Genomic DNA, 19,600 nt, shown 5'->3' on the forward strand with positions numbered 1-19,600 from the left:
TCTGACTTCTTTCTGTGTTTATCAGAGCCCACGTCCAATTTTAAAAATGATTCAACGAAGGCAGGAAGATATTACTTTTTAGGTTTTCTAAGAATGCTTTTGTACTTCTCACCATCCAATAAATGTAGGGAGATGTTCCTTTTAGGTTTCCTAAGGATGCTGTTTTATTTCTAACCAGGTTCACCCAGTGCTGTTTCCAATAAGAAAGAGAGGAAGTTTTTTTAGATTGAAATGAAGGGCATTTGGGCAGTTAGTTGCACCCAGTCAAAGCAGGATTGAGGCACGAGGATCCATAAAGCTTCATCAATTCCTCAATTTTGGGGAGAGGGGAAGAGGAAGTTCCTCTGCCTCTCTTTGCACATTCTTCAAAGCACAACCCAATCAGGTTTATGGCAAATGTTTTTGCTCTGCACATGAGCTGGAAAAGTCTCCCCGGTCGGTTTACAAAGATCAGTGGGTCTAGAGCAGTGCTTCTTAAACTTTTTTCTCCCAGGACCCCTTCTCCCTTTTAAAAAATGATGGAGGACCCCAAAAGAGCTTTCGTTGGCAGGGGTTATACTGATCAATACTTACCGTATTAAAAATTAAAATCGACGCGTTCGCTCCCACTGCTGCGTCTCACGATGGTTGGATGGAATTTTAGTACTGTATTCTTTTTCAAGAATACAATTTGCTAGGCTGGCAAATCATTTTGATTTTGAGGATCCCTGGGAGGGCCTTGGGGGACCCCCAGGAGTCCTCGGGCCACACTTTAAGAAAGACTGCTCTAGACACCCTGCCTGCAGAATGATATTCTAAAACAAGCAAGACAAACATGTCATGATAAAACATGACATTCTGGAGAGAAGGAAGGAGGGGGGAAAGTTTTGCATCCTTCCCAATAACCTCCCAGAATAAATGGAAGAGGTTTAGTATCAAGAGTGCTTTCTGTGGGAATGTGCAGCCACTGTGGATATTTTGCCTGTACGGGGCGGATATTTGCAAGCATCAGGTTCACTCTAGAGGAGCAAACTCTCTCATAGCAGTTACTGAGATGAAAAAAATCCTGCTGAAACAGACTCGGTTCCAGCCCCCAGCATCTCTGCATTCGATCCCAGCTGAGCTCAGCAACTCCACCGACCCCTCCCCAAAGCCCACCTTGCCAGAAAGGAAAGTGGTCCCAGTGCCCAGGTTGGTATCAACGACCCTGCGAAACTGGAACCAGTTCCAGATTAGTACTTAACGTCCTCTTCGCCCGGGCCAGATGCTTCTGCGATGTTTCAAACGGTGGCATTGGGGTGGTAGTCGCTGGGATGCGAAAAACCATTGCACTTTTTCTGGGAGGGTTGTCATAGCAACAAACCAGCACTGCAATCTATTGGTTCTAGGTTCCCAGTTTAAAGAGGCAGAAAGGGTGGGAAAGGGAAGCAACATTTTTCAACTCAATTAGAAAAGGAGCCCAGAGATTTACTTATCACGACAGCCAGGCCAGCCGTTCTCAGTGGCTAGTGCAAAGTTCCAGAGATGGTTCAGCTGTCATTCTAAGGCTTCCTAGGTTCCTAGTCCTCATGGTTACGGGCGAAAGCATTTTGAACAGCTTCCCCGAGAAATCCATATCATGATACCAAAATAGCTGCGAAGGAATTCATATATATAAGAGATAACGCTCAGGCCAATTCGTTCATGTCTTAAACATCAATATTTCACTAATGGCATAATTAACCTATAAGCCCAAATACCAGTCCACGAAGCCTAGCAGCCAACAATTTATCCTAAGGCAATAATGCATAATTATCAAGACATTTTAAACACTATCTAATTGTACCTATCTATACTCCTTGCTGACAAACCTGCCGCCAACTTTTCTTTTGAACCAGCAGTTCAACTCCCCTTCCTTCTGCAAACAACATTCCTCCCCCTCCTCTGAAAGGCTTAATTTGCTACTATTAATGGCGGAAGAGCAGATGTCAGTAGCCTTCTTCAAGTCCCCTAGCAACTGGGAGACAGCATCTGTTGCGTAAAAGAAGTCACTTTTTCTTCTGTTTTTTGTTTCGAAGTTTATGAACCCGACAGGCAGGGAGGGCGGGGTTTTTGTAAAAGAATTCTCCCTCTGCCTGGTTACCGGTGCATGATGTCAACGGGAGCAGCGCGTCCGCACTTGGCCGCATTCTGCATTCAAGGCACTGAGCTCGGCGTGCTGTGGGGATCCGCAGTTCGACTTGCAGATCGCCAAATCCAAACCGTCTGCAGAACTGGGTCGCAGTTCCAACAGGGTGATAAACTGCTCCTGCCTTCACCTCCACTTTCCCTATTACATCTCTATCCCGTCTCCCCCTAAATGCAAGAAACGAGAAACCAGTCCACTGACCAGTTTTTTGCTAACAGGTTAAGTTCTCTGGGCCGGTGCAGAGAGGCACGTAAGGCCGTCAGCTTGGGGTTTTGCTTGCTAAATGCTTAAGGTTTCCCCTAAATACAAAAAGGCAGAAGGGCTCACCCAGAAAACAAAGGCGCGCACCCTTCATGCAACCCGGCTGCTTCACTAAGTGGTACCCATTTTTCCCTTCCCCAAAGAAAAAGAGTTTGTTGGTTTCCCCCTTGGTGACTGACCTGTGAAAAAGCCCTTTTCTATACCTGATTATTGTTTTGTGGGGAAGACAATTAACTATGCTCTTTAAGACCCCTGAAATACAGTAGTGTTCTGCTGGTATCTGAATAAGCACCCCCAACCGCACAGCAAAACAGCACACAATCATTGTGACCTATTTGGCCATTGTAGATCACATGAATGGGTTGGCAATGTTCATGTGAAGGTACGGAAAGTCCAGAATCTACATCTCTGGGGATAAAAATCAGAAAGGAACCATTATTTTTCTCTGAGTTATCCTTGAGAAATGTGAAGGTTTGAAGAAGACATGGACTTTGAGTCTTCTTTGAGGTTTTGTATCTTGGTGCACACGTATAGCCAGCCCTACCATTAGGCAGAACGAGACAGGACACACTGTGTATGCCCTACAATGGATCTCTGTGGTCCATCTGCAGGAACATGTCCTCCAACCAATGTAGGTCTGACCAGTTAGATCAAGCAGGGAGAAACTGTTATTGAACCTGCATTTGGGGGGAGGTTCAGGGGGCTGAAACAAGGAGACGCTGGTTTTCAGCCTCTGGACTGAGACCAGGCTGACCCCTTCCTTGCTGATGTTCCAGAAGTTGTTAAAGATGGAGGTGTTTCAGAGAGGGCTCCCCTGATTTTATTGTGCCATCTTGAACTTTGGTGTTGATTGTTTGTGCTCTTCTTCAGCCAGAGCTGCTTATATTGTCTTTACGGAAGTTTGTACCGTGGATGTTTTAAGTGGTTTTTATATTCTACGGAAGCCGCTGAGAGTCTTTGGATTGTGGTGGAAGAGAAACATGTAACATCAATAACTAAACAAAGGTGATTGCAGTGCAACTGTTGAAGGAAGCTGGGCTCAGCATATGGATCTGTGACCTCTTGGTCATCTCCTATCTGCACAACCCAACTCCTCCCTTAAAAAGAGCAGAGGATTTTAGAGATCCTCCCTTGGCTGGATGTGATATTCTTGCATTAATTGAGGGACAACATGAACAAGAAGGCTGAGTGTGAACTCCTGTTGTTAATCCTCTTTCTAGCAGTCTGCATCCACCCAGGCTTCCCGCTATGTAATCCCAAAGAAAGAAATCAGGAGAGGCCCTTCCGTTGGCCATCTGAAGATTGGGAGCATTGGGGAGTGAAGGAACCTGTGCAGAGGGAGAGAGATCTAGAATAGGTATTCTTATAAATGAGCAGAGAAAAAAAGCTAGGGCTTTTTCAGCTGTAATACTGCTGCTCTCACCATGGGGGAGGGTGTGTGGGCCATGAGCTTCCCCTGGAGAAATAATCCACTCAATTTCTCAGCCTGCAAATTTGGAGACAGGTTTTCTTCTGCTGTTTGTGAGCAGTTCCATTGCTGAACCCTAACACACTTTTCCTCTGCCAGCCCAGCTCGTTTTTGAATGCAGGATGGGCGAGAGTGACGTTTTCTGCCCCCTCTAGCATTCCAGGGTTTTGGACGTGGTCCTGGTCTCGAATTAGCCCTAGAAAGCTCAAGATACGTAGGCACGTGAAGCTGATAGCCCTTCATCAGACACCTCCATGTCTTGAGTGGGTTACAGGAGCTTCCAGAGATACCATGTGGTTTTGTTATGCAAGGCTTGGATTAGAAAGAGAAGAAGAAATAGATCTGAACACCAGCTGGGTCATTTTGCTCCTTGGGAGCAGTCATTCAATTAACATGGAGGCCAAGGAGGAGCGAGGGCATCACTGGGCCTTGGAGTAGGGCAGCAGGAATGAGGAAAGGACTGGCAGAGCCTGCCAGAACATCGGAACTGAAGAGTTTGTAGACCGCTCCCCCTCAAAAACAGGCTGCTTTAACAAATGCCCCGATCGACATCCCTTCCCCTTCTTCTGGCCTTCGTGTTAAGCTAGAAAGCATGTGTTCCTCCCCAGAGGAACCCTGAAAGCAAGGAGCAAAAGCATCTGGGTGTGCCAGTCTCTTGTCTCTGATGGTGGGCAGTGCAAGGAAATGCTGAGGGCATCTGAGAAAGATCTTTTGTAAGCAAATAACACGCAAACAGACCCGTATGTTAGGAAAAGCCCAGGTTCTGATCTAGAGGGATGCTGTCAGTAAGAGCCAACAAGGCTCTAGTATGATCTGGTTTTCACAAGGGTTTGTTTCATAAGCCGACATTGACCAAGTTAATATATTACACTGAGCTAAGCAATTTTCCTGCTTGCAGACGCATTTGCTGTAATCGTGTCCTCTTTGGATTGCAAGGGAAGCAGCTTATGATGAAATTGGCATCACCATAGAGGTGACGAGTCCCTTCCTTCCTTCCTTCCTTCCTTCCTTCCTTCCTTCCTTCCTTCCTTCCTTCCTTCCTTCCTTCCTTCCTTCCTTCCTTCCTTCCTTCCTTCCTTCCTTCCTTCCTTCCACAATTTGAGTGTCTTTTAAAGCAAAATAAATATGTTCAGTTTTGCTGAAGTTCAATACGTAAGTGCAAGTCCCTCCCCCCATGACAAAAACAGAATTTGGCTTGCTCTTGGAAGTCTCAGGAGGACATAATGAGAACAACATCTTGCATGCTGAACCAATGAACTCAAGCCAAACAGTTCCCAGCTACCCCAATCTTTGATTGCCATGATGTGTGAACATACCCTCTCTGGTCTCCTCTCAGTCTCACTTATACACTCATCTCCCGCTTGTCTTCCTTTGGCTGGGTATACGGTGCCACTTGCCAGCTTGCAAAGGGAATCCAGTCCAAATCAAGAGAGGAAAGCCCATGGTTTCCTACCCACACAAGCAATCAGCCAGCAGTTCCTTTCCCAGGAACGACCACCCCGAAGCCAGAGCTGCCTTTAGAACATAATGTTGAGCCCTTCCCCAGACACCCTCTCCAGATGGGCAAGGTTCCACTTCCCGTCCACTCCCTAAAGGATCTGAGATATGAATTCCAGTGCATCTGAGAAGTTTCTGGGTGAGGATGGTGGCATTCACACCTCCCTGTTAGGTTCTTTTTAATGGCCAAAGAATTGCTTAGCCACATTCCCCAAATAATCTACCTCTTCTATTTTTTTTTTCACTCTTTTGTGCATGAGCCAAGGACCCCAAACAATGGTATTCATGGAGCATTGTGTTCAAGAAGCCAGATTCCTTTCCAATAGGCAGTGTGAGAAAGACTCTTTCATATGTATGAAAAGACAGGAACATCTTTTTTTAACAATCTCTTTCTTCTGGTCAAATATTTTAAAATGGGGAGAGGAGAAGAGGACTTCATTATTGATTCCCCCCCCCCCATTTTTATAAAGCTTTAGAGAAGCATGAGCTTCTTCCACAGCAGGGGGCATGCTCTGTTCCACCAAGTCTGCATTGGCAATCAAAGGGATATTGACGTGAGATGAGCCAAGATGAGCACAAGAAAATTGGGGAGGGGAGAACTCCCCTTCTGATGCATTCAGTGATTCATCCTTGGTGCCAGAACCAGGTTATAGATTCGCAAAGAGAATTTAGGAAGACATTTTGTTCTCAGGCTAAAGTCCATGGAGCTTTGCGACTTCAGGATAAAACACAGGTTTTGCATAAGAGATAAACCTAAGATGAAAGGAGTATCTGGGAGGTTTTGATTCTACTTTTGTGCCCTGGAGAATATATCTGCAAAAGAAGGCTGACCCCCTTTGCCCCTCTTGAAGAGGTAGAGATGGAAATTTGGAGAGGAGCTAAGCTTACCACCTTCTATAGACCTGGCACAAGTGTACACCTCTACCATTCCCTCCCCATTGCTCCCAATTCATTCTTGGCTGGAGACCTTTTGGATCATTTGACTTGGCCTTTTCAGCCCTTTTCCAATGGTTCCTTCTAATAATGTTGTGCTATTTCTCCCTTAACCTCCTTTCGGAGGCAATAACAACTTTAACGTGTATCGTTTGGGAAGATAAGCTTTTTGCCAAGAGAGAAGATGATTTGGGGGGCAGCTGGAAAAGCTGACTCAGCTTCAGCCAGCCCCACGCTAGGTTTATGCAGTTAAAAGCATCACAGATCCATTGTTGGCAAACGCATAACAACCAAGATTTGGTGCAGACCCAGAAGCAGCTTTGCAACAATTTCCCCCCCTTTTTGTTTAGGAAGCAGATGCCTTTGGCTGCAAAATATAATAACCATCTTGTCACAAAATGAGAAAGTGATGCCAATGCCAGTGATTATATTTAGTTGCAGAAGAGCTGAGGCAGTAGCGGTTGTACTGGCAGGCCTTTTCACGTAAAGATAGTAGCATCGCTTCTATTTTCGATCTCCTTTTGTATCTGGAACTTATCTCCTGCCTGGAGATATCTATGCATTTTGTTTCCAACCTATCGAGTCGTTATTGATTGCTCAGGAACATGCCCTTTGAAGTCTGTATCTTCTTCTAGGACACCCATCCAGGATACCAAAACTGAATCTCTGTAATGGCCTGTGGGAGTGAACTTGGGAGACAGAGGGAAGAGCCGCAGACTAGGCAACGGTCAGATAAGCAGCAGCTGAGCCCACCGGAGGAATGGGGGCATGGCAAGCAACTCAGAAGGGATTCTCCCTAGTTTCTTGGACTACAAAGGCGAGGAGGGAGAGATGTAGTTTCAGTCTTGCAAGATTCTGTTAATGTAACCTTACAATAAAGTAGAGTTAGTATTTTGGGGGCGCTCCTTGCCTGGACGATCTCACAAGGCTGACAATCTCTGACATATTTATGTTACATTGCAATGTAACATCAACCAAAACTCACATTCAGCCTCATCCTGAGTCAAGTAGGATCAGCATTATCTAATGTGGGCTGTCCAAAGTTCAGGGAGAGAGATTTTGGAGCCCTGCCAGGAGATAAAAAAATACACTGAATTTGCAAACTTCTCTATGATTGATCCACGGCCACCTTCTCCATCCAAGGCAATGGAGGGAAATTGATCAGGGGCCAGTTCAAGGCTCCCTTCATCCCTGCTTGCACTAAATCTGAACCCAAAGTTACTCGTTTAGAATTGTTGACTTGGAGCTTCAATCAGGATGCACACTTTGCCAGTTATATTTGTCCCTAAGATGCAGTTTCCTGCTTTTGTATCTTCTTTCTAAATCCAACACCCATCCCACCCTGACAGGCGAGGATCAAATGCTTCTCATTTCAAACCAGTCAGCAGCTGGGGAACATAGCTTATAGGTGGACTACCTTTATGGAATGCAGGTGGGGCACATAAAAAAAAAGAAGCAGCAGCAAAGCATCCATCACACCATCACTACTGCCATCTTGAGTTTTTTAATCATATCCTGTGGACACTGCTGGTGGAACGCAAAGGATTCCGTTCCCAGCATCTCATGAGAGGAAGGACCCAGCACATTTTAGACCAGGGCGTTGAGCCAATCCAACTCCTATGGCTTGTTTATGGATCAGTAGCTCATGCAAACCCAGCAGATAGGATTGGTTCAGTCAGAAGGTGGTGAACACACTGGCCCACCATTTCAGCACTATTACCAAGAACCCTGCATGGACATGTTCTACGGTTATAACCTTGACTTGAAGAAGATGTCATGCCTTATGCCTTACATTCAGGCTGTGTTACGAATGCTTCTTTCTCCGTGATCCCCTTTCCCAACCAGATCATCTGAGCAAGTGGTGGGGGAGAGCCCAACCTTGCTGTAGTCTCATTTCATGGTAACTGGGGGGGTCAAGCCTTCTCTGCAGCCCTCCCCCCACCCCCATCCCCCAGTTCTCTGGAATGCTCTCTGCTTTGAAAGGACTAATCTCTTCATGGGCTTTTGAAACAGCCCTTAAAAATGGCTTTGTAAGTAATAGGCTTTTAATTGTCAGTTTCCATTATTGTTTTGTTTTTTTGGGGGGGGAGAATCTCTGTGGTTTTCATTAACATTTTAGATCTTCTTGAAACCTGCCAGGAGACTGTAGTATTTGGCACTAAAAAGAATAAATTAATCATGATTAAGTAGGCATGTCATGCCAATCCATCAAGCCTAGATAGTGATGAACCAGGTGGGCAGGCAATCGGAACTGGCATGAGATAGCTTTCTGGGTCATCACAGGCAAAAAGGGGTCAAAAAACATTCTTTCTACCCGAACTGGATGTAGGCGATTTCCAGAAGCATCTTGGAAGTTCAACCACATTGCCTAAGACCATAACGGGGTTTGATTGGTTCATGCTTGAAAACACAGACTTCCCCCACCACCCAACCGTCCAAGTGCTGGGAGACATTTTAGAGCCCAGCAAGGCCGCAATATTTTTCTTTCCTGGGCATTTATCTTTAGCTGTCGAGATATACAACCATGAGCAACAGACCCGCAGCGTGAGCTTGTTGCACCAGTGGGGAAGTGTGATCATTTTCCTCTCCTGCGATTAGTTATTTGTTGCAGTTGATGCTTTGGGGTATTTGTGATGCCAATGGTCGCAGTGGGTTTCAACTCCAGGGTGTTCCAGATTCTGCACCTTGCACATAACAACCTATGATCCACCTCCCAGGACTTCATAACTCATATGTCCAGCCAAATCAAAGACTGCTTCTCATCTTTGCTCCCTGTGCGAGCTGATCTGAACATAGGCCCTGGTGTCTTTCAGGCAGTTATGCCACATTTCATTTACTTGAGCTGTTCCGATCCTTCCTATATTGTTTTAATATGATGGGAGGGGTCTTCCTCTTTCCATCATTTCATATTTGTTACACTTTAAAAAGGGGATGGGACAATGACATGCCTCGAGCTTTAGCTCCCTGCCAAAGTTCACTGTCTGTATACTTCTAGCAATCTCTCGTTTGGTTGCACACTTGAACGCTTATTCCTAGATGACAAGACTTTTACTGTGGCTGACAATGGCTTCTTTTGATGGAAGGTTGTTGAACATTTCACACTAATGGTTGCACTGGAGTGGTAATTAAAGTCCTACATTTATGTGTTAAGCCAATGTTTCTCAACCTTGGTGACTTTAAGATGATGGACTTCAACTTCCAGAATTCTGGGAGTTGAAGTCCACTCATCTTAAAGTCACCAAGGTTGAGAAACACTGTGCTAGGCTTTTGGGTCTGCCATTAAATGTTCTGGAAGTGGTTTCATGAGCTTAGCTATCTCTATCATGCCAAGAAAAAGTAGACTTCCTTTTGGTCTGTGCTTCCCGCCCCTTTAAAAAAAATCATTGTGGTTCTTCCCTAACCTTCATTCCTAGGTTTTGTTAATTTGTAAGGAATTAGCTAAGAAACAGCTTTGTGAGTCTTTTCACAACAAAGGTTGGGTTAGAATTTTGTATTACAGAATGGAAGGGCAGCACAGAGAATGCAAAATCTAACTACAGCTTTGGAAGAACATGTGGTAATATGTGCAGGGACCCACAATGTGCAGTTTTGGATTGCAAGCACAAAGGTGTTTATCTCCTTGTTTTGTTTTGTTATATTTATACCCCAGCCTTGGTGTTTCCAAGTAAATGTTCTCAGGTTGTGCGGTTTGGAACTAAACTAACATGGCAAAACAAAATGACGCAGGGTTTGGAGTGAAACTAAAATGATGAGTTAATGACAAAAGGATGGGCACACGTCCTCCTTCACAACTGAGTATTTGAGCATTGTTACAATGTTACAAAAGGATCCAACCAAGGTTGTCTTCAGATATGGTCCAAAAGTCAAGAAGGCAGCCACAGTGGTGCAACTGAAACTCTTCCTGTGTTTTGTATGCATCGCATCATCATGGCATCATCTTCACTTTTGGACCACATCCTGCAGACACCCCTGGATTCAGCTATAGCAATGATTCAAGAAACAATGTTGTACCTCAGTTTCCATAGTCTAAGTTATCAGAGCCTCTTCGGAATGACTAAGTTAATAGAACCTTTCTTGTGCAAAAAAGCTTAAGAGCGTAGATTCTTAGCAACCTTACGCCTGCCACATGGGGGAATTGATCAGATCATCTTTTACTTTGTTGAATAGAGGAGCCTGTGGATGTGATAATTAAAAAATGGTTCCTGTTGCACCTTGTGATCTGCATGCCTGTTTCCCAAAAGTGAGCCCCAAAGGAAAAGTTGTATGTTCGGTAACTCTCTCACTTAGCCAGCATTTCCCAGAATAATGCTTTAAAATATATGACCCCAATATTCCAACATAGTGAAACAGATGGCGACGGGTGATGTGAAACAGAAGCTGCAAGTAAGACTGGTGTAAGTATGTAGGAGTAAAGGACTGTGCCCTTTGTGTTCTCCTCTCGCTCCTTCATCAGATCCACTGATTATTATTACTGATTATGAATCAGAGTTAATCCACTGCATTTTTCTTTTCCTTCTGCCAATGTTCTCCCTTCCCTCTTCTCCCCCGACTCCCACGACCCTCCCCTGATCATGACAGACTTGATTTTCTTCTCTAGATTTTTCTTTGTTTTCTTTTTCTTTGTTTTACCCTTTCGTTCTAACTTAAGTTCATTTTGTTATGTGGTAACCGCAGTTATGGATGACGCCTCTCCTGGCAGACAGGAATATATTATGTTACGGCAAGATTCCATGCAATCTACGGAACTAAAGAAAAGACAGTCCCCTTTCCGAACTAAATGCCATGAAATCTTCTGTTGTCCTCTGAAGCAAGTCCACCTCAAAGAGAATACAGAACCCGAAGGTTTGTGCTCCATAGATCTTTCTTTGCTTTTACCCCGTTGATTTTTCTCCTCCTCCTTTGATTCTTTCTCCCTCTTCTTTTCATTTCTTCTTTTCTTTTTTTCTGGAAAGAATATAACTGGCCTGTTGAGTCTCTTATGTTCACTTCTGGCCTGCATCTAATGCCACAGGATGTGAGAAGCTGCCTAGAGTTTGTATCCACTCTTGTTTTTTGCTTGCTTGTAAATGTTTGATAGAGCCTGTAAATGCAGTAAGCCCCCATTACAGAAAAATGGGGACTTTATAACTGTAAATAAGCTGTTTGTCCCCTTCAAGCCATTGGAAAAGGCCTATCCATTCATGTCATTCTATTTGCCTTCTGGCTGCCAAAATTTGCTTGCTTTTCTAGAAGAGTGTCTTAAAGAGTTTCCTGTTTCTTGCCGGCCCCAACCCCTTCATCAATCCACAGAGTTATCTTGATTCTTTTAACGTTGCCCTGAGCTGGGGAGAATGATTGCACTGTCCTTGAAACTGAACTCTCGGGCCCTTTTCCACTTCATGAAAGCTTCCTTTGTGCATTGCTTTTCCCTGGCCTCCCCGAAATCGCTTATACAAGCTGTAGTTTGGCAAAGCAGGATACAATTTTCTGCATGCCCCGTTGCATTTTGGAAAGTCTATTGCATGTCATAGAGCAAAACTGGAATGTTTCTCTCCTCTTTGTTTAATTTATTCTCCCAAGACGATATCAGGTATCGTTTGATGGTTGATGACTTGCTTGTTTATTACTTGTTAAGAGCAAACTTTGGTCTGATTTGCCTGTTGGGTTGGTATATGAGATTAAACCATCTTTCCTTTTTTTTATTGTTGGTTTGGGACAGCTGAATTCTTGGTATTTCTATAATGTTTTCTCTTATATGTTTTCCATTACTGCCTCAATTCTATCTGGTAAGACTTTGCACGTTTTACACCAGCTTCCATATATGGTTATTTAGCAAATGAATTCTTTTTGGGCTTGTCTACCTAAGCGGATTCCTCAGATGATTCAGATTTAGGGTTGGATGGTTTGGGCTGGTGATGAAGGTGTGACCAAGTGTGGTTCCCTATGGGTTAGGGTTAGGGTTAGTGCACCACTCAGATCCATTCAAGCTATCTACTTAAAGTTGCAATATCTCTGTTCCTTCCCGAGCAAACATACAGGCCTTGATCTATGCTAATCTATGCTTGATCATTATATTCCTCTGTTAGATCATGCTTAAATGTAACTAACGTGGTCTGGGTCCAACCAAGGGCACTACACGTAGATGTAATGACTTATAGTTCATTCCACAAAGTATTCAAGCCTTTGGCCTTTCTTTCCATCATTTAGTTCTCATACATTTAGTTCCATCACCAAACAGGTCCATGAAATCTGAACAGTGACCTGATGATGATGTATCTGGATGAAGAAGGCATTTGTCCATTCTTCTGGATGGCTGACTGCAGTAAAAAGTTTCAAGCCACTTTCAGATGGACAAATATTTCTTACTTGGCTCTTACATATGTGAGTGTTCTCCCAAAGCATAGATCTTTGCTCTGTTGACTATGACAATAATACCCTCTGTAATAACTTTCTTCTTCACTTGAGCCTTAGTCTCCAGGTATGTTAAATCACAACTCCCATCATCACAGCCAGCATGTTGGTTGAGGGTGATGGGATTTTGGACCCAATACACAAGGCTGACTGACAGCATTAGGAGAGGAACTGGTATGAACAAGGATATAGTAGCTACACATATTCTTTCAACTGATATCCAGGTAAAAAAAAGGAACTTCATTGAAGTTTGACTCCTTGTAATTAAGGTATGAACAAAACAGTTCCTGAAGCTGTAAACTGTTCTGTCTTTTATGTACAACTTTCATTTGGAATGCATAATTTCCACCCTGTATCGTTGTGCCATCTGGTGCCAAGTAAAAAATCTTCCAAGGCTAACTTCACACTGCTACAGGTTGCAGCCCCATTAGTGGTTACAAAGGCTGGATATTATTTTTGTGAAGTTTCAGCTGTTTAGTGCTTTGCTGGAGTTGATTTGGGACTTGCTAAAATTGTCTATTGGGTTGCTCCATTGGATTTTGTTGAAGCCAGAGGCGTATATTTGGGTGTCTGTTGGAGCTGAATTTCTGACAATAGCTTCTTTTTTCATGCACATTCTGTCCAGCAAGGCTGTCCTCTTGGATTTGATTTTTCTGCCTGATATACAAGACAAGATTGTTTGTGTTGCAAATGTGCCCTCACAGATGAGAAATTTCCTTTACTGGGAAGCAAAAGGATTTTAATATAGACTTGCCCAAGTGGTGCAGTCGAACCACCCATAAATGGAGAAGAATAAAGGAACATCAGTGAAGCATACACCATCTACACATGTCCAACCAAAGAAAGATGAGGGTTCACTTATGGTTCAGCAGGAATAGGCAGAAACTGGAGATAGTCAGTTGGGCAACTGGTAGTCTTCAGGCTTAAAGTGGCTTACTAAGCTGGTCCATCCGTATGTTAGTGACCATCTGGTTAATAAGAGGCCTCCATCTATCAGTTACACCCCAACTCCCCAGCAAACATGGCCAAGGGCGAACAATGCTGGAAACTAGAATCTAGCAACATCAGAAGGGTAACCAGTTGTCCACCTCCTAGACCATTTCTGAGAAGGACAGAAAAATGGCCTACACTGACTGGATTTTAATAAACTTGGGCTGTATTCAAATGTTCTAATTTTTGTACATCTGCAGAGAGAGTAGTAGTCGTCCTGTGTAATGGTGAGCAGTGTGTATTCACTATCTTCCACATGTGGATCAGATGTATAAAGAAATGTCACCAACAGGCCGGTGGTGTTTAGCCTCCTGACAGAACATTGCTTCTTTTTTTAAATTGGGATATTTGTTGAATTGAACTTGATGTGGTCAAATGCAAGTGTCTCCATTGGTTTCTATTCCTGAATTTTAACAAGCTTTCCTTCTTAATAGAAGGGTTCTCTCTCTGGCTCTCTCTCTCTCTCTCTCTCGCTCTCTGCCTATCCACACGCGCACACTCACACTCACACACGCTGGACCCCGAAGCATTTAGTTAACAACTCAGCTCTGTTGCTCCATTTCAGAGACATATGTCATCATTAAATTATTCTTCCAGAAAATGTTTTAGAATCACAACGACCAGACACTCTGCCTCATTCTAATGCACAAATGAATAATAAAGGACAAATGCTATCTTCTCCCCTTCCTCCTTGCAAGGATTGGTATTTCCATTGACAAAAGGGCACGGGCAAGAAAAGAGAAATCATAACGTTACCTAATCCATAAATGTTGAATGAATATCGATCCTCCTTGTAGAAGCGGAAACAAGCGGTGCTGATTGTGAGAATATAGTACATTGCGGGCAGGGAGGGTAAGGCGGGAGAATAGGCTTGGTCTAAAAAAATGTTATTTATGAATATTCACCTCCTTTTATTCCTCCAAAGTATGGGTTTCTCAAGCGGGGGGGGGGGTGTTTCTTTGTGTTTTTTCCCACTTTTGGGAGTCCATGAGATCTGTTTGGCTTGCTCTAGAAGACTTTTGCTAGCAGAAATTGCCGTCTGACACATTTCAATGTAGGGCAATCTTATGACTTAATTAACTCCACTCTGATCAGTGGAGAGCCTGCACCATTTATTAACCTGGGAGGGCAATGTTTGAAGAGGTGGGGGCCTTAAACCTGCATTCCAGCCTTCCCCAAAGTTGCAGGATTTTAACAACGATGACACCCCTGGAAAAGGAAGGTGACATTTTCTTTTAACCCTTTCATTTTGGACTTTGGAGGATTTCAGAGTGAGAATAAGTAGCAGAAGGACCTCAGGGAGGCAAATCGTTGTCATACCCATCCTTAAAACCTGAAAACAGCCCAATTGTATGCTATCAGTTTTCAACATCAAAATGGCCACTTTTCAGTAATGTAATTTTAGGTTCTTCCCAGCATCAACCACGTCCATTCCCCCCTCCACTTAATTTTGGAGAAAAAAAGTGAAAGAAAATGGTGCCCCTAAGAGATTTTGGCAGCACAATTCTGTCTCTTACATGAACAGGCTGTGAGAGGGCAGAAAATGGGTTGCTGGAGGAGACACGTCCTATCACTAGGTAGACTAGATTATGAAATAGTAAGTGGGGAGAAATTGGGTTCCAGATAATACTGACTATATTAAAATATACCAGGAAATAAAATCAGCACAGGAAGGCTAAAACTACTTTGACTGAGATTGGCTGTATTAACAGAATGCTGTAAGTCTCATTGAGGTCTCTCTCTTCCTCCTTATAGTCCAGTGAATTAGGGAGGCATCTGTCTCAGCCACTTCCAAATGTTATCTGGATATTCTAGACTTTAAAAAAAAATGTTTTCCCCTTTGTCACCTTGACAATGGAGTTTGCATATCTCCATCAAGGTCATCTTCCTTACCCTCAATGCATGCTCTTTGTGGGTTGTTCTCCCCCACTTCAGCTGTACCCTTGCTAAAATGATCCATGTATGGTGAGTCAAGGATAGCACTCCAGAAGTGGGCACATTCAGGAACCTGGATAAGTCCAATGGGAAAAAGTAGGTGGGGAGAAGTTGGGTACCAGATAATATTGACTATATTAAAATATAGCAAGAAATAAAATCAATATTCATCTTCTGGCCAAGACTTCCAGATCAGCTCATAAAAGGAGATGATCTATATTTATCTGCTTATGGGAGCAGAACAGGATCTTTCTAGGATGAAGCAGCCTCCAAACCCAAAGAGTGTCCTGCTGGACTCATCCATCTTCTAACATGGTTGTGGCCAACCTTGGCATTCTCATAAACTCTCCAAAGAAGAAGAGTTTAGAGAGAAATGGAAGGTCCATATGGTCTGTTTCACCATAGATTCCCCAGACGTTGGTTTGTCTTTTCTACATTACCTTGAGGCAAATGTACAGAAGACATGCACCGCTCTTCTCAGGCAGAGATGCTCGGTCTTGCAACAGCCAAAGGCCTACCAGAGCTGCCTCTGACCATGATTTGTTCTCCTAAATATATGAAGTGTCAGCTTCTGTTCTTTTTTCTAAAAAGGAGGTACTGCAAAGCCAAGCCTGGTTTTGAAAATGTAATTTGTATCAGTACGTTCAGAGCGGACAGGCTCTAATGAGGTGGTGTGTGTTTGTATGTATTAGCTAGTTTCTTGTTTGAAAAAAGGAAATGAAGGAACAAAAACTCACCACTCGGATTGCTGCAGTCCTATAATCACAAGTTTGGCATGAAGCCCAAGTTGGTTTGTTTTTGAGGTGATCATCTCCTCCTGCTGCTTCCGCCTTCCTCTTCTACATAGTCTCCCCTGAGGCACATCTAACCTTTTATACAGAAAGGCAGAGGAGCATAGCAGACCCAGAAATTATTGGTAAGGAAGGGACATCAGCTTCCCATGGAAGTAAAACAGACCAAAAGAAATGGGATGGACTCTAGAGATTGAAGTAGTATGCTGTCCTTAGATGAACATCATTCACATCTAACCATAAGTAGGAGGATGATGAGTGGTTACTCATCATGTTACTTCTACTTTTCACAGAAAGCCAATCTGTATGTGAGGCTACGTTCTTACCTAGGATAAGGACACTGCTACAAAACCTTGGCTTTTGTGGTTGAGAAATGTGATTGTGGAGAAAAGTATTGGGCTCATCTGTCCCTCAATGCTTTCTGCAACCATCAAGGCAATCACCATATTACAGAGAATATCTTTGGGGGGGGCGGGGGGGCAAATGATGCAACAGTAAGAAGGACCAGAATATCTCCTGCACCAGTGGAACTCTGCAGTTCTTCAGATTTATGCCAGCCATTGAACTGGCCATAGCTTAATGATTTTTTTAAAAATCTTCATTGCACATCAAAGGTCTCACCGTTCAATCCACAGCAGGCATCTCCAGGTTAATCTGGAGAAACTCTGGACTAAAACTTTGGAAATCTAATGACATAATAATCTGCAGAATAGACCAATGGTAGACTTAGCAAAATGCAGGTTCCTAAGAGTTCCTGATTAGTAAATTCAAATGTTTCTACCTCGATCCAGAAAAGAGAACTTTCCTTGGAGCTTTCTGGAAAGATTGTCTCCACCTCAAAAACATGTCTGCTCAAACTCTGGAACAGCCATTTTTTGACCCAGTTTCTCACACACGTAGTTGCTACTCAAATCTTTCTCAAGCTATTGTACTATGGCAACTTTCCTCAACTTCAGATCCTCCAAATCCCTATCACACTACCGTTATAAGTCCCATTATCCTCCACTAGCATCATGCCCATATCTGCTGGACATGATGGGAATTGTAGCCCAACATGTATGGAAGATGCCAGCTTGGTGAGGGTTGCACTAAAATCCATGTTGTTTATGCTTCTCTCCCTTTATAGCTTGGACTGATTTGCAGTGAATTGCCAGGAGCTCTCCTTTGTCCCATTGCTTCACTAGATGTTACTTTCAGTCTTATTCCTCCCTCTGTACTGCATCGCGGCACAAGCTACATAAACAAACAAGACATATAACATCCTTCTCCAAAACTACCGACATTTCTGAATAGCAAATTACAAAATCATGAATGTCAAATGGCCCATTACATTTGCAGAAGCAATAAGTGTAACAACACAGCCAAAATTCAACATTCACCCACAGGCTGGCTGGCTTAGTATCTTTTGAAGCCAACAGAAGTGGAACATACTATCATTTGAGAGGGTGGCATCTGTTACACATCAGCAGCTAAAATGCCCCCCCCCTTTCAAAACAGTATGAAAACTGAAACCTAAAATTATTTCTCTGGACCCCTGGAAGTGGGGATGATTAAACCAGATGTTCAACTCTTACCGCTGAGCTAAGGTCCCAAAGATCAGATTAAAAGCCTCACTAGTGTTTATGTATTTATTTACTTATTTAGTGGATTTATATGGCTACCCATCTCACACGAGTGATTCCGGGTGGCTTACAATATTAAAAACAATAAAAACATACAATATAACTTCCATAGCAGCTGGAAAAAACGATCACAAAGCCATCCTCCAACATTCAACATAGCCAGACAGCGGGCTCCGTTCCCCACTCGGGGGCCCAGGCCCAGCCACAGAGCCACATCTTCAGGGCTGTACAGTAGGCCAACAAGGATGGGGCCGATCTGATCTCCAGAGGGAGGGCATTCCAGAGGGCAGGTGCCATGACAGAGGAAGTTCCTCCTGAGACCCACCAGCTGACACTCCTTAGCTGACGCAACCCAGAGCTTGCCCCTCCTGCCGGAACAGATGGGATGGGTATGATAATGTTGGAGGCAGGGTTGGCTGAAACATCCTGCTCAGACAGTGCTCCTTGATATGGGAACAAAAAAAGGTGCAACATGGAATTGAACTTTGAGCATTCGGAGTTAGGAAGCCAGCAGAACCACGGAAGGCAGTGAAAAGATGGAAAATGTCCCAGCATCCCAGGGTCTTGATGCTGGTTGAGCAGTAGATCACTCTCTGACTCCAATCCATTTAACTGAAATCCATTTTTCCTCCTTCACCCTCTCCTTTCTGTCAATTTTCTCTTCTCCTATGCACTTCGTTGGTTGACCTCTCTAAGCGCTTTCTGCTGGATTGGAAAGATGGAGGCACCAGCTATTAACACAGTGCCCTGTTCCCCTCCTTGTCATAAGCTGTCTCCTGTCATGTCAGGCAGCCGAAACTGTTTCCCAACATAGGAGCCATTATTGAGACATCAAGGAAAGAAAGGGCAGAATTAGAAGAAAGGAGAGTAATTCAAATCTCCTCTACACCAGTCCTGACGTCAATCTTCTGCGGCATCCGGCCAGTTAAAAAGCAGGTCTGTTTTTATCCATCTCAGTTCTTTTTACTTAGAATGGCACATCGGTCTTCATTTTAGAAAATCTACTTCCAAGGGGGTGTGCTGAAGGAATACTTAAGCAGATGCTTTGTGTTAACTCATAATCTATTTTAATAGTATATTACTTGTATCTTTCTGTTGGGGTCCTCTTGTCCATTTCACTTCCTTTTCTTTTCCAGCTGCAATCAACTCTCAGACAAAGGGGTTTTCGTTCTCTTAGACTTTGATACAGACAGTTTAGCTATGCGCACATTTCCTTTGGAGTGTGAAACCTGAGGGCGAGCCTACCAGCAGGCCCAGATAGAACTCAGCTGAAGGTGCTAAAAAGGGTGTATTGAGTTGCGATTTTTTCCCCTCCTTTTGTCCCTCTTGAATGCTTTTTGCAAAAACTAGTTTTCAGCACCCCATCACCTCCAAAGAAAAACTTAGCTCAAAGGAAGAGTGGTAGAACAATCTAACCCAGTGTGGCAACCTTAAGATGTGTGGACTTCAACTCCCAGAATTCCCCAGCCAGCCTTGCTGGCTGGGGAATTCTGGGAGTTGAAGTCCACACATCTTAAGGTTGCCAAGGTTGAGAAACACTGATCTAACTAATGCACTGAACAGTGAC

The 19,600-nt window shown here is 43.7% G+C and overlaps 1 protein-coding gene across 2 annotated transcripts in view; it reads left to right on the plus strand.

Annotated features, from left to right (window-relative positions):
- Positions 1 to 19,600, plus strand: part of FGF13 (fibroblast growth factor 13) — a 119,184-nt gene that overhangs the window by 42,766 nt on the left and 56,818 nt on the right. The window contains exon 3 of one of the 2 annotated variants that reach the window (XM_007430284.3): positions 10,980 to 11,147. The exons of the other annotated variant lie outside the window; for it this stretch is intronic. Coding sequence (XP_007430346.1) covers positions 10,980 to 11,147 — 168 coding nt within the window. The remainder of the gene's footprint in view (positions 1 to 10,979; positions 11,148 to 19,600) is intronic. 2 annotated transcript variants of the gene reach the window in all.

This window comes from Python bivittatus, unplaced genomic scaffold (genome assembly GCF_059951505.1).
Source record: "Python bivittatus isolate LINGU-HERP-01145 unplaced genomic scaffold, Pbiv_v1 ctg000670_np1212, whole genome shotgun sequence".
NCBI lineage: Eukaryota > Metazoa > Chordata > Lepidosauria > Squamata > Pythonidae > Python > Python bivittatus.